Source organism: Quercus suber, unplaced genomic scaffold (genome assembly GCF_002906115.3).
Source record: "Quercus suber isolate HL8 unplaced genomic scaffold, Cork oak 2.0 scaffold_306, whole genome shotgun sequence".
Classification (NCBI taxonomy): Eukaryota; Viridiplantae; Streptophyta; class Magnoliopsida; order Fagales; family Fagaceae; genus Quercus; species Quercus suber.
In genome coordinates, this window is record NW_027069762.1 from 316,529 (window position 1) to 332,354 (window position 15,826).

At 32.8% G+C, this 15,826-nt stretch overlaps 1 protein-coding gene across 1 annotated transcript; it reads left to right on the forward strand.

Moving 5' to 3' along the window:
- The first annotated feature begins 689 nt into the window (after nt 1-689).
- LOC112010866 (uncharacterized) lies at nt 690-15,826 on the forward strand. Its single transcript, XM_065782540.1, has 16 exons — nt 690-1,606; nt 2,111-2,336; nt 2,550-2,772; nt 3,482-3,695; nt 10,049-10,369; nt 10,485-10,551; nt 10,640-10,698; nt 12,401-12,476; nt 12,843-12,917; nt 13,093-13,180; nt 13,293-13,545; nt 13,664-13,779; nt 13,899-14,154; nt 14,235-14,337; nt 14,427-14,535; nt 15,396-15,826. The coding sequence occupies exons 1-16, from the start codon at nt 920-922 to the stop codon at nt 15,604-15,606; spliced, it is 3,084 nt and encodes a 1,027-aa protein (XP_065638612.1). The 5' UTR covers nt 690-919; the 3' UTR covers nt 15,607-15,826.

Genomic DNA, 15,826 nt, shown 5'->3' on the forward strand with positions numbered 1-15,826 from the left:
TAGGTCTTCTTTCTATCTTTTATAATTCCCCTTTAATTCTTCTTAGTATTAAACATTCTTTTCTCAACATTAAAAAGTCAAACTTTTACAAAATTCTCAAGTAAGAAAATACCAACTCCCTTATTAATTTTTACATGCAGCTTATGAATCTACACAGACTATCATATATTTATGAGAAACATTTGATCAAGAATAATAAATAGTTTTTGAAAAATATCCTTACAGTGCTCACTCAGGTATTAAAAAAAGGGAAAAAAGAAGAAGCATTTTAAGCACTGATTAAATAAAGGTTTATAAAAACTCAAGAAGTAAGTGTCAAAAAACTAAATTATTTCCCACTTACAAAAGGTTTTATAAGATCTCACTAAATAATTTGTAAAATTATTCAATGCATGCATTGTATCATGTTCTTCTCTCACATAAAAAAAGGATTCCGTTTATGGATCACACACACATAAAACTCTCATTCATGTGAAAATGAAGTCTAAATGCCGACAACAAAATAAAAAATTTAAGCCTTAAAAAAATAAAAACAAAATAACAATAAATAAAGTTTTTTTTTTCTTTGTAAATAATAATAATAAAAGTCAAAAAGGAGGAAAAAAAAAAAAAGAAGGAAGAAAAGAAAAAAGAAGAGGCAAGAAAATTCCCACCGCCTCCTCAGTGAGTCCACCTATATAAACCCCTCTGCTTCCCACTTCTTCCCTAGAAAAGACCCATTCAAGACTTTCCCTTAGATCCCAATTCCTTCCCCTTCTCTCTCAAATTCAACACCAACCTCTCTCCCCTCTCCAACGTTCTCTAATTCTTCAAACCTCTCGCATTTTCCCACTAACCAAACAACTCCCTTCCTCTTCCTGCACTCAAACTCCAATCTAAATTTACACATTCTGTTTAGTTCTGCAGAAAACCAAACATCATGATCTCTTCAGTGAAGCTCACAGCCACGTCCTTCACAAACCGAAAACTTCCTCTTCCGAAGCCTCAATATTTTTTACAACCCACTTCTCAAAATGTCAAACAGAACCTTATTAACCATTCCTTCTCTTTTCAGAAGCCACTTTACATTTCATCCATTGAGAATTTATCATTGCTAAAGAAAACAGAGCAGCGTGGAACAGAGTGCAAGGCCTACGAAGCTGACCAGTCTCGGCCGCTGGAGATTAACATTGATCTCCCGGACGAGCAGGCTCGGTTGGAGGCGGCTCAGAGGCTCAGAATTGGTATATATTTCGCCACCTGGTGGGCTTTGAATGTGGTTTTCAACATATCATTGCTAAAGAAAACAGAGCAGCGTGGAACAGAGTGCAAGGCCTACGAAGCTGACCAGTCTCGGCCGCTGGAGATTAACATTGATCTCCCGGACGAGCAGGCTCGGTTGGAGGCGGCTCAGAGGCTCAAAATTGGTATATATTTCGCCACCTGGTGGGCTTTGAATGTGGTTTTCAACATATACAACAAGAAGGTTTTGAATGCTTTTCCTTACCCCTGGCTCACTTCAACGCTCTCACTCGCAACTGGGTCGCTCATGATGCTGATCTCCTGGGCCACAAGGATCGCTGATGCTCCAAAAACCGATTTGGAGTTCTGGAAGACTCTTTTCCCTGTAAGAAGCTTGAAATTTTTCTATCAGCTCAAGTTTTTCTCTGTTTTCCTCTATTTTGTTTTTTGGCTGAGAAAGGGAATCCTACAAGAAAAGAACAAGAAAAAAATAAAATGGAATTGTTAAATATTTGAGTAGATTTAATAACACCATTTTTTTAGGATTATTTTGAAAACCATAATGACATTTATCAAATTTTCTGTGATTTTTTTTTTTTTTCTTGGGTGCGAGTTTTCCTCTGTTTTTGTTTCCTAAGAAAATGTAACCGAGAAAAATAAACGAAAAGAAAAGAAAAAATCAAGTAATTTTGAATATTAGAGTAGAATTAAGAACGCCCTTTTGCGGTTTTGTTTGAAAAACATAATGAGATTTTTGAAATGTTTTTACTGTGACTTTTGTTTGTTATCTTGTCTTCAAACAGAGTGTGTTGTAGTGTCAGAACTCTGTTTTTTGTATTATTTTTTGGGACTCTGTTTTTTGTATTTACTAAGTTGGTTATGTGTGTAGGTTGCAGTGGCGCATACAATTGGACATGTAGCAGCGACTGTGAGCATGTCGAAAGTTGCAGTTTCTTTCACCCACATTATCAAAAGCGGTGAGCCTGCTTTCAGTGTCTTGGTTTCAAGGTTTTTGTTAGGTGATACGTTTCCGGTGCCGGTTTATTTGTCACTGCTGCCAATTATCGGAGGATGTGCGCTTGCTGCTGTGACTGAGCTCAACTTCAATATGACTGGTGAGAAATCTTATTTAATTACTTGTTTAAATTAAGGAAAATGTTGATGGATGTTACCGTGTTAGTGTAATGGTTTTGGACTATTTGTATTGTCTTATTAGCTGAGCTCAAAATTTTGGGACTAAGGCTAGGTTGTTATTTTTGCTGTTGTACTAGTATGGTCTTGTTAGTGATGGTGTTGTGAGATCTAATACATGATGCAATGTGTTTCAGGGTTTATGGGGGCTATGATATCGAATTTGGCATTTGTGTTTCGGAACATATTCTCAAAGAAAGGGATGAAGGGGAAGTCTGTTAGTGGGATGAACTACTATGCATGTCTATCTATATTGTCTCTATTGATTCTTACACCTTTTGCCATTGCCGTGGAGGGCCCTAAGATGTGGGCTGCTGGCTGGGAAAATGCCATCTCTCAGATTGGACCACATTTCATATGGTAATCTCAATTGCCTACTCCTCTCATTGAATTGTTACCATTTTACTTATCTTAGACATTGTACTTCTCAATTGTCTGTTTTATTGACTTGATGTGGTTTGGTCTATTTTGGAGTAAAAACTAAATAAATGTTATCAATTCTACAAGGGTAGATTTGCTATGTAAAAATATAACTTTCTTTTAAGTATAATTTGACCTTGTTTTGGCCTTTTAGGTAAACAGAAGAGATGTAAGTCACTGTAAATATATTATTGGTTTAGGTGATTTAAGTAATTGAAGCTCTTCAAATAGAAAGGTCTAGACTGACCGAGTAAAATCATGTACTAATTTGAATGGTGTAGGAAAAATATTTTATTTTAGACAGTTTAATGTAAGAGGCATTCAAACTTCTGAAGTAAATTTTTATCTCTTCATTGCGTTTAGATAAAATACATGCTTTTATAATTTAAATGACATCCTATCCAATGGTAGAATATCTAATATTAAGCTAAAAACTGATTCATTAGATATGAATGAACTCAATATGTAGGATCTTCTATGTCAGCTCATAAGGGGGCATGTTTTTCCCCACCTTTTGTTTTGGATGATCGAAGTAGCAATTTTGGTGTGATGGTTTTGATTATTCAGTGGTACCAATAGTTGCTAAAATACTAACATGCTTTCGTTTTTGTTTTTACTAAGAAAAATGTGTGGCTCTGAATTTTTGCAGGTGGGTTGCAGCCCAAAGTGTCTTCTATCACTTGTATAACCAAGTTTCATATATGTCTCTAGATCAGATTTCTCCCTTGACATTTAGCATAGGAAACACAATGAAGCGGATATCTGTCATAGTCTCCTCTATCATAATATTCCACACACCTGTCCAACCCATCAATGCTCTTGGAGCTGCTATCGCAATTCTTGGCACCTTCCTCTATTCACAGGTACATTCTCAACTTGCTTGAATGGGTCAAAAACACAGCAGAACAGCGTTTGAACTAACTTAGGACCGCTTGAGAAATAGGTTGATCATCTTTCTTGCTTATTGAATTCTCACATGTTATCCAAGAGGATGTGAGCCTTAAGAACATTTAGCTTATATAGCTAATGAACTCTAATTCAAATGACACTCAAGAGTAATCCTAGAATATGCAAGACCCCCATGGTGATTGTCTGCATATCCTGACAACTTTCATTGTACTTGTGAGCAGGCAAAGCTGTGAGGAAGTTAAGGATTTGATAATAATCATGTAGTATGTAGCATGGATGAGACAAAAGCGATGATGATAACATGGGCTGGAGCTGGAAGCATTTCTGATAGACTGCTGATTGAGGTTGCTGGTATTAGATTGAGATCATTGGGACCCCACAGTGTTTCTTCTTCAAAATCATAGGAATAGCATATTTGTTCAATTTACAAGGGTGACTATAGATGATAGAATTCATTTCCTCGGTTCACAATAGAGAAAATTTGTTGTAGTAGACGAGTTCAATGTTTGAAACATGTTAATTTGAGGCAATAATAATGATAATTATGAATTTCCACATTGATTTATTGTAGTTGCATGGGATGAATAACTGAATGTAAGATTACCAGCTGATCTATGCTAGGGATTAGGCTTTGGCCACCTTCATTAAATCCACTTTTACCTAGCTTGATTTCTCAAATATTGGTCGTAAAGGCGGATATCATTTTCCATTGATGGCAAAACTAATTTATAGGCAAAGCTTGGGCGCCATAGTCTTGGACCAAGGCCGCCCCCAATTCCAGGGACACCCTGATGGCTATCCCCCAACATGTTACATGAATATTGCTAATTAAACAATTCAATCAAAAAATTGTTTTATTTATTTATTAATTGCAATGGATTTTGTTAGTTAATTATTCAATGAATCAAAATCACTTAAAAGTCTAAAGTCCAAACTAAATAAACCCCTAATATTTTGTATCCTATATGTATTAGTGTTTGCTAGCTCGATCAACTTGCGTAATCTTTGTTATCTCACGAGGCTTTTTGATTGAAAAGAATCCAAGAGACAAGGTCTCAACAGATTGTGGGGGGGTTAAAACTTAGACTACAGGTTTGAGTCGTTTCACTTGCGTCCGGTGGACCAGTGCAATAGTGCAATGAAGATGACACAAACATGACATATGTTCTAAAATGGCTACGTGTTGGCCTGGTATCCCATCCAGTGCACAAGAGCACTGGATGAATACGTTACCCAATACTTTACTGTATACGTACATGGCGCATATATATGGCAAAGTCTTAGCCACCAAATATCCAGTGTGAAATTTGGGGCCACCAAAATATTAAATGAGTGACATTAAAAAAATACTATTTTTATTGTCAATCCTTTTGTTTTCTGTTTTTTAGCAGCTATGCACATCATCTTTAGGCAATATGCTATTTTGGAATTAAATTTAGTTTTCATGGCTTTAATTCACTTGTAGAAACTGTCATTTATTTTTCAACTTATTTTTATTTAGCTCAAATCATAATTTAGTTTATTCTAATATGGTTCAATGGTTTTTATTTTTATTTTTATTCCATCATATATTGGTACCACTTCTTGGGTTCTAAAGCAATGTTTCATAATGCATGGTTTTGCCATACATGTTCTTAATTTGTATCAAATGTTAATAAATAGTTCTCCCAATATTTCCAGAAACATTAAAAAAAAGGGTGTATATCATCTGACTTTTTGTGTTGATATGTATTAATTTGGAACCATGTTTGCTTACAAACTCTCAAGCCAGGAACTTGGTATCCATAGTATAGCGGCTCCACCTCTAAGCCAGGGTGGTCAGAGGACTACCCTACTTGCAATATATATATATATATATATTTGCCACAAAAAAAAAATATGTACTAAACTAACTTATTGTGACCACCCTAATAAAAATAAGAAATACCCCGGCTTGAAAATCACTATAGTTTAAGTTCAATAAAAAGAAGATTAATGTACATATACAACAATTTCACAACAAATCTTATGTAGTAAGTAGTTACTGATCCTAATTTGGACTCAACACGGACATCATTTTTAAGCCTACCAATAATAGTTTATTGTATAAGATTTGTTGTGGAAATAGCATTATTCCAAAAATAATTTTGGTCGCCAAACAAATCTTTAACCCCTTAAATCCAACCAAAAAAAAAAAAAAGACTAAACCAAACAACAAGTGAACAAATTATTCAACAAACACCTATTCGAAAAAAAAAAAAAAAAATCCTTAATCATTAAATTTCTTCCTAGTGACCATCCTAAAAAATACTCCTGAAGCCGCCGCTGAATAATCCTTCTATGAATTGCATTTTTTTTAAATTTTTTTTTATAAATTTGTTAAGATGGCATGCTATCCTTGTGATGTCATTTGAAATTGGATTACAAAAGTGTGCTAAACAATCTTGCCTGTTTTGGCTAGACTTTGGTCATATACACTACTTAGACTTCTATGTCTTGTGGCATTTTTGTTTCGATCAACTATCGTCTAATTTCTTTTTTTCTTTTTTATTTATTTATTTTTTGATCAGGAAGATTTGACACTATGACATTGATGAAAATGAACATAAGTACTTAAGTCTTTGACCCAGTTTTACTAAGGATCTGGCTCCAATATTTTGCATGAAGGGAACAAAAGTGTAGTACATGTTCCGGATGCATCATCTAGCCATTCGATACTTATGTTAAATAATAAATATGCCAGTGACATTGAAACTGCCATTCAGGATGTTGTGACTTGTGTTCGTGAATAAGCTTGTATGCCTTCTGATATATATAGCATATGCTTACTTTTCGTTTTGTTATATATGAATATTTTGTTAAAATAATATATTCAACACAATAAACAACAACCACAACTATCAACATATTAAAATACTATTTTTTTTAACACCCAACATTAATTTTTTTTTTTTTTTGAGTTTTAAGCTACAGTGAGATGCTATATCTAGCAGCTCACTGTATCTCAAACTAAAATTTTAAACTTTGCCTTTTTAGCTATAGAAGTTATTTTTAGGGTATTGGTTGCTAAATTGACATTTTAATCAATTTAACAACCTTGTTGAGGATGCTCTAATTGGTATCTTGACATTTTTATTTTTTATTTTTTTTATAACCTATTAGTGTCTTAATCTGATAATAAAGAACAATTATTAAAAAGTAGAAACTATAGTTTTTAAATCACATTGCGTGTGTACACAAATATATAAGAAATTACAAATTGATGTGTTACTAAAAAAAACCTTATTTTATTGAGAAAAGTTTTTTTTTTTTTTTTTTTTGGTTTAATAGATACCTTACATTACTCATAAATAAGAAATTACAAATTGATGTGTTACTAAAAAAAACCTTATTTTATTGAGAAAAGTTTTTTTTTTTTTTTTTTTTGGTTTAATAGATACCTTACATTACTCATAAAAGGGGAATTAACTTTTCCATTTAAATTGACACCGGTCACATTCATTATCCATATATCAGTTTTGTATAAATTTTGTAATAAAATTATAACAGTAACTTTGATATTTTCAATTTTATATATCGAAAGTATCAGAAGGAGGTGCTAGAATCTATATGGCATCAACCAAAAAGTAGGGGGGCGGGGGGCCACTACAATCACCGACAGAGGTCCTTTCCAACCATCAAATAAATGCTCTGGAAATTTCTTCCAATTAATTTCATAGGTCTTCTCTTCGTCGCCGCAACTCTAACCATGACTTTGATGAAATGAATGCCTCAAGTGGTAGACATTGCGTGTACTCAATTTTCATTTTTCTTTTTTTGAGAATGACGTGTACTCAATTTTCTGATCTATGACTCATCACTTTAAAGTTGTGATATAAAGTTATGTGGGTAAACTTTCTCTTAACTTTATGGCAAAACAGTTTTAAGATGTAAGTTAAATCTAACTGAGGTAATAATTTATGATCTATGATTGTGTGAGGTTACTAAATACAAAGGATATCGTCTGTGTCCGGTGTTTTTTTGCATTGAACGTGCTAAGATACGGAAAAATATTTAAAACTAGACACGCGTCTCAATCGTATCGTGTCCAATGTAAAAAGATATTGAACACAAACTTCACCCAAATATAAATCTATGAAAATTTAACTGAGGCGATATTGTGGAACATAAGAGCCAAAAATTGCCCCTGATATTAAATAGAGACATGGAAATTTTCCCTGAAATCTCAAGGCCAAGTCTCTTTTCAACCTCATGCAATAATTTTAGATGCATACCTTTTCTTTCTTTCCAAGTTTAATGATCAACTAGCTGCGAACTCGCGCATTGCACGTGATAGTTATTTTTATGCTGGTTTTATTATTATTTTTTTTACAATTTAAACTAATTTAAGAATGAGTAATGTATTTTGTAATCATATTTTTATTTATTATAGGAACAATCATAAATGTAATATAAGAACAATCATAAAAATAAATTTTGTCGTATTAAAATGAAAATAATACAATTTTTCTCAAAAGTTCAAAAGGCAAGTTAACAAAAATATTCATTTTTTAATAAAAGTTATTTATAACATTTTTTGAATTATTAAAAAGAACATAAAATTTGGAAATTATTCTTTTAGTTTTAAACAAACTTTCTCAAACCTTATTTTTTCTGCCTACAATCCAAAACACTAAAAAGCGTAACTAAAAGAATTAATAAAATTTAACAATAATTAATTGGACCAATTAGGAAAACAATTTGTTGTTGATAATCTATTGTGGTTATTTTCTTTGTAGAAATTTTAATTTCGTCCACCTAAAACATATTATCAAATAAATAATTATTAGCAAAATTTAAGAATTAAATTTCTATATATGCATTGTTATAATAATAATAATAAAAATAAATTGCAAAAACTAAAATTTGTCACCCATTTGATTGTTTTCGTTTGGTTAACCTTTGCTTTTCTCCAAATAATTGGTATTATAGAGTACTTCTAATACAACTATTAAGAGTACTTTGTCCATCACAAAGAATTAAAAAATAAACAAAAATTAGTAAAATCTCATAGTTTAACATCTAAATTGAGCACTATGAAAAATCATGCTATATAATAGAATAAATACCAAATTATCCAAATCATGTTATGTAATAGAATAATATTATATCTTTATATGCTATATTTAATTCTTTATAACGCAATAGGATAATTAACATTTAACAATCAAAGAGAGCAAAAAAAAAAAAAAAAAACAACAACAACAACAATTTAAAAAACAAAACTAAATTGCATTAACTTAAAGTAGAGTTTTAAAGAATATAAAAAATTATTAACTTAAAGTAAAGAAGCAAGAAATTTTTTAAAAATCCACCAAAAAATTGAGAGAGAGAGAGAGAGAGCCTTTTTTTTTTTTTTTTTTTTTGAGGGATAACTATGTATAGAATGGAAGAGATAGTGACAAATTTATAGTAAGAGGATGTGAATAAGAAGAGACAAAAATAAAGGAAGATGAAGGGAAAGAGGGATAAAGGTTGGAGAAATAGTAGGGAGATGAAAAGTTAGGGGAGGGAGAAAGGTTGGAGAAGTGTAAAAACTAAATATTAAAAAAAAAATGTTAAAAATAATTATAGAAAATTAGAAAAAAAAAATAATGACATGGACGCTGATGTGGAACACCAATAAATTCTACTTTTCAGCTTATATATATATATATATATATAAATTCGTTTTCTCTCATTCGATAACGTCATATCTCCCAGTCAATTTCAAATATACATTTTTTCTTTGTCATGGACTTATGTGACACTGTGACCCCACAATTTTATTATTTGCAGACTAATGCATTCTTAATGGAAGTCACACAACTCAATTCAGCAAAAAAAAAAAAAAAATGGAAGTCACACAACTCTAGTAGTCCTAGGCTCCTAACCACTACTAACCACAAGTTACAGAATAATTTTTTAAGTGCTTGCTACTTGAAGAAACTTAATCAACCACCTTTTCTATGCTATGTAGTTGATGTGAAGCGAGTGATGAAAATCATTATTTCAAGAATAAGTCAATGAGGTAACAGTAATTCATTATCCACCCACCTAATTCAAAAATTATATGTTGTACCTTGCATATATGCCGAGTCTCTCATACATAGGTGGGCTTTACAGTGTGTGAGTGACCCGACATCCACCTAATGATAGTTGTATTTATGGTTTAGTAAATTTCCAAATGCAACAATCAAGGGAGATGGCTTTTGTGGGAGATATCCCTTGTGTCCATTCAAACAGTGCATTTTGGCTGATGCATGACTATAAATGTCAAGGCCATCTAGATGCTCATTTCAGCTAATAATTGCTGTGTTCTTTGTTTAGATACTCTTTCTTATTGTTACCCTTTGAACAACATAAATTCTTATTTCCTAAAAAGATAGTACTCCATAGTAGGTTCACCAGAGTAACTTTTAGTTCTCTTTCTTTCTCAAAAAGGATTCATTTCATTTGGATAGCGTTAATTACTATGGAGTTTTCATTGGTATTACATGCTTTCTTTGTATTTCATATGTGCTGTCCAATTCTAGTGGGAACATGTGATACCATATCTCTAAAAGGAAGTACTGAATCATCTCAATTCCCAAGCAACTTCCTCTTTGGAACAGCTTCTTCTTCTTATCAGGTTTTCTTGCCTCTCTCTCACTTCTCTCAAAATTAAAGTTCATTCAAACATACTAATCACTAATCAGATTTTTTTTTTTTTTTCAATATATTTTTATGTTTTATTTCATTTTCAGTTTGAAGGAGCTTTCTTGAGCTATGGTAAAGGACTTAATAACTGGGATGTTTTCACTCATATGCCTGGTTAGCATATGTTTTCTGTTCTAATGCTCTTCAACGCCCCCTTCCCCTTTCAATCTTTTCCTCTGATGGTTTGAGTTGTATGTTACAGGTAAAATCATGGATGGGAGTAATGGAGATATTGCTGTTGACCAGTACCATCGATATCCAGTAACTCAAGTCCTTTTGTTGTTGTTCTTGTTATTATTGTTTGTATGAGAATGTTGACGATGAATTTGTTCTTAATTTGAATTCAATTCAAGCGCAGGGCCAGTATTAGAGAGAGAGAGAGAGAGAGAGAGAGAGAGAGAAGCAAACACATGCTCAGCTATATAAAGTAAAAATGATATACACAATCCAGGCGAAAGAGTTTTGTTCTTCTATGATAATTTTTATACTACAACTTTTGCCACAATTCTGATATAGTTAATTATGAGTGGCTGCTTTTCACTTTCACATGTATGCGTTACTTTTTTCCCACCACTCATAGTTGATCATATCAGAATTATGCCATTAGTCTAGAGACTTTCTCAGGCGCAAATATTGATGGGGATTAGAGCATTCGCATAACTCATGCAAAAATTCCTATTGATTGAAGCATAAAAATCTACTTTTTTTTAGATATTTTACATTCTCACTTTTCAAAATATCCTACATCAAAATATCTATTTTACTTTATATTAATTATAAAATATTGATTTTTCTTGATTTTTTTAATTGTTTATCTTTCATCACATACAACAATCATCATTTACTATTTTCTTTCAAACTTGAGATACGTAAAGAAAAAAAAAATTAAATGCAAAATAAATAATGTCGGTGTAAAGTTTATTGTAACAAATTTATAAATTTACACAATTATATACTCACTAGTGTGAGTTATTTCTTAATGAAAGAACAATAGCTATGCCTTGGTCTCTTTATACATCTGGTAATTGTAACTGCCTCTAGCCAACTAACCAACTAACCAACTCCATCTAACTGACACAAACTTTTGTTATGCACCATACACTTGTACCAATAGCTGCCTAACAGAGATCTTGTTTGTTTTCTCATCTCTATTAAATAAATCATGGTTCATTGAATTATTTGTGCTAATAAGGTCAGTTTTCAACCCCACTATATTAAAGGGATTGACTGATATATAGAAAAGGACCCCATGATAATGAGCTCACTTTAATCATGTAAAAGAAACATACTTTAGGACTTCTGTGTTTTAAAGAGATAAAAAGGCTTTACGCCATCAAGACATGTAAGTTGAAACTGTACATAATTTGAGCAAAGCAGACTCTACATCTGTTTTTGTTGCAAATAGACTACTTACAAGAAAATTATTAAATATTCCAAGAGTATTATAAATACATATTCTCTTCTCTCACATAAATTGTAGGTCTCACCATGAATTTAATTAGTGAGACCCACAATTATGTGAGAGGAGAGAGTATGCATTTATGGTACTTTGGAAGTATTTTACAATTACCCCTACTTGGAGGACCTTCATTAGCAAGAAATGAAGTGTATTAATCCAAAACATTTAATGGAGTTTTTAGAATTGGCATTGTCTATCTCTCCAAACATTAGAAATAGAGCGTATTTTGCTCTTGTGACAGAACAAGGGATGTCCCATAGTATTGTAATAAGGCTTGTCAGTGATCTTCTAGGCTTTTAGTTTAAGGGTTCGTGCCATTAAAGTATTTGATAATAGACCATTTTAGAAAAGTTTTGATACCGCTTTTATGGAAAATATATAAAAAGTGTCAAAAAAGTCAATTGCTTTTTTCTTTTCCTATAAAAAACTACGAAAAAAAATTATAAAAAATTAAAAAAAAAAAAAAAACTGATCAATATGCTTTGCTATGCTATGACAAAACAGGAGGATCTATATCTCATGGATCTTATGGGAGTCAACAGCTACCGTTTCTCCATATCGTGGGCAAGAATTCTACCCGGTAAATTCTTCAATTTTTTAAAGGGAAAGACCTTCTAACTTGATTAAGGGAGTGGTCTTTTTGTTAAATTATCGATATTCCTAAAAGTTTCAGTAATTTAAATTTTTGGGTCAATCGGTAATTTAACATGGTATCATGGCAGGAGGTCTTAAGTTTGATCATTGTCTCCACCACACTACCTTTAATTTAAAATCTCATGTGTTGGGTCTCACTTATTAAAATGGAGTTTGAGCTCACATGTGAGAGGGTGTGTTAGAATTATGTGTTTAAATAATTAAATTTATCATTTTATAATAGCTTAAACTTTTAGAAAAATTGATAATTTAATACTTTTTATCTCTCACACCTACCCTTTCTTTAAACCAGAGGGAAGATTTGGAAATGTGAACAGAGCTGGCATTGATCATTATAACAACTTCATAAACGCTCTTATGCATAAAGGTCACTTCAACATCCAAGTCATTTTCGCTTTATAATCTGCTCTTGCAATTTTCACATATGTGGTCACTTGTGAATACATACCACATTGTGACATAGGTAAACAAAATTTTCACTTACAAAGAAAGAAAACATATATTTCCTGATTTCCCTACTAATTTTCATATTCTGGTTTCAGGGATCCAACCCTTCGTGACATTGACTCATTATGACATTCCTCAGGAGCTTGAAGGCAAAAATGGAGCTTGGCTGAGTTCCGAAGCGCAGTAAGTGGCAGCACTCTCTTACTGCAGTCCTGAAACGGTTTACTCAGGCTATCTGTGCCTTAATTTATGTGAGATTGGCTACCTCTTATATGGAATAAAATCATTTGTTCAGGGAGGATTTCAAATATTATGCAGATATATGTTTTAGATTCTTTGGGGACCGGGTCAAGTACTGGTCCACTTTAAATGAACCCAATGTAGTAGCAATTCGCGGTTACAGGACAGGGATTTACCCACCATGTCACTGCTCCTGGCCATTTGGGAATTGCAGCGGTGGGGATTCAGAGAAGGAGCCTTTTGTTGTGGCTCATAACATGATCCTATCCCACGCTGCTGCTGTCGGTATTTATAGAACCAAATACCAGGTAAATTAGTCAATGTCTTCCAAGTCCTTGATGCAACACTTTTTAGGAGATATAATGAATGAAACAATAAAGCAGTTTTTTTTTTTCTTTACTAAAATGTTTCTTTCTCAACATCCAGAAAAAACAAGGAGGTAGGATTGGAATTGTTATGAATGCTATGTGGTTTGAACCTATTAGTGACTCCTGGGAAGATAAGTTAGCAGCTGAGAGGGCTCAATCTTTCTACATGAACTGGTGAAAAAAACATCATTAACTGATCCACAATTTAAAAACTTGTAGACATATTGATTTCTTTAGAACTCTGCATTCATAATAGAGACACTGCTCTGACTTAATCTAGAAGTTCAACGCAGGTTCTTAGACCCAATTATACGTGGGAAATATCCAATAGAGATGCAAGAAATTCTTCAATCGGACTTGCCTATGTTTTCAGAACATGATTTGGAGATGCTGAAGAATAAATTAGACTTCATTGGCATCAATCACTACACCAGCTTCTATATAAAAGACTGTATATTTTCTCCGTGTGAACCAGGACCAGGAGCTTCGAGAACAGAAGGTTTTGCTTTACGAACGGCTAAAAAGAACAACATCTTCATTGGAGAGCCGGTATGAATATATAATCTCACTTGTCGAAATCACCACAACTATGCATTTTGCTAAATTACTAAGTCTCCATATTGATGCAGACGGCATGTGGCTGGATATTTGTTTATCCTCAAGGAATGGAAAAGATGGTGACATATATAAAAGAGAGATATAACAACATTCCATTGTTTATAACAGAAAATGGTGAGTGCAAATTAAGCTTTTATAGTCTCAAATAAATATTGGCTCTATGTGTTTAACAAGTTCTTATATAATTCTAGTGTACCTAATAGGGTTTTGTGATGAGGAGAATCCCCATTTCACCATGGAAAATTCAATTCATGATGTCAAGAGAGTGGAGTACATGAACAGCTACTTAGATGCTCTAGCAACAGCAATGAGGTAATAGAAGATGAAGCCATCATTGGCACTAAACGTTTTACATATGTTTATGCTTTGTATTCTATCTTGTTTTGAAAAACAACTAGGAAGTACTCACTGTTAAGGAATCTTATACTGTTTAGATGGGTTTATCTGTTTATGTACTATTTTAGCCTCTCCACTATATAGCTTAAGCTGTTAGAAGTGACAACCTGCAACCATTTTGTATATTTTCCTTTGTGGTATTTTCTGACAAATTGTGAGATTTTCCCTTGTCAGAAAATATAAAATACGGCACTGATACCATGAGAAATTGTATGGGAAAATATAAAGGATAAAAAGACAATAAGAAAAAGGGAGAGAATGCAAGGAATTCATGTGGTGTGGCCTCAAAGACCTACATCCACAAGAGGTAGACAAAACATATTAGAAAAGATAAGACATGGTTTTTATATCACGTTAGGAAAGATAAAACATGGCGCTAATACCATGATAAAGTGTTTGGGAAAATATAAAATAAGAAAAATAAATATTGTCATAGAGAGATAAGAAAAAGAAAGAGAAAGTAGAAAATTAATGTAGTTGTGCCTTAAAGACCTACATCCATAAGGGAAAGCACTTAATGGTTACATCTTTGTTATATGAACTGTGTATTACAATGAACTTATAGTAGCTTGGTAAGTATTAATAGTAGGCTAAACCTAGACAAACCATACATTAAACTAGCGTTACACTATTTGCAATTTAACTAGGATTTCTTTGCTTGAACTCCAAGTAGAATTGAACAATAGATTTGATTCTAGTCAACCCGATATCTTTAACATTTCTAATGAGATGTTTGAAGGCTAGCTGATTTGTGTTTAACTTGGTAATATTATCAGGAAAGGAGCAGATGTGAGAGGGTATTTTGCATGGTCCTTGCTTGACAACTTTGAATGGCTAGATGGATATACCATTAGGTTTGGGCTTCATTATGTTGATTATGCCACTCTCAAGAGAACTAGAAAACTATCAGCGACTTGGTACAAAGATTTCATTGCTGGCCATAAGGCACACAATTTTAGTGCTGATGGGGCACCTCAAGAGCAATAGCTTACAAGAAATTCATTAAAGCTGAACGCACCTCAAACAAGCTGTGTCAGAATTTTGTTTCTCTAGCACATTAGTCTTTCTGTATTGCTGACCTATTCCTTTCTGGAACAATTGCTATAACTTCGGTGCTTGCTAGTTTGTAAATTTTCGGCTTTAAGTGAGCCTTGCATGTACAAGCAATGTGTAAATATCTTAATAAATTTCTAGTCCATCACGAGTA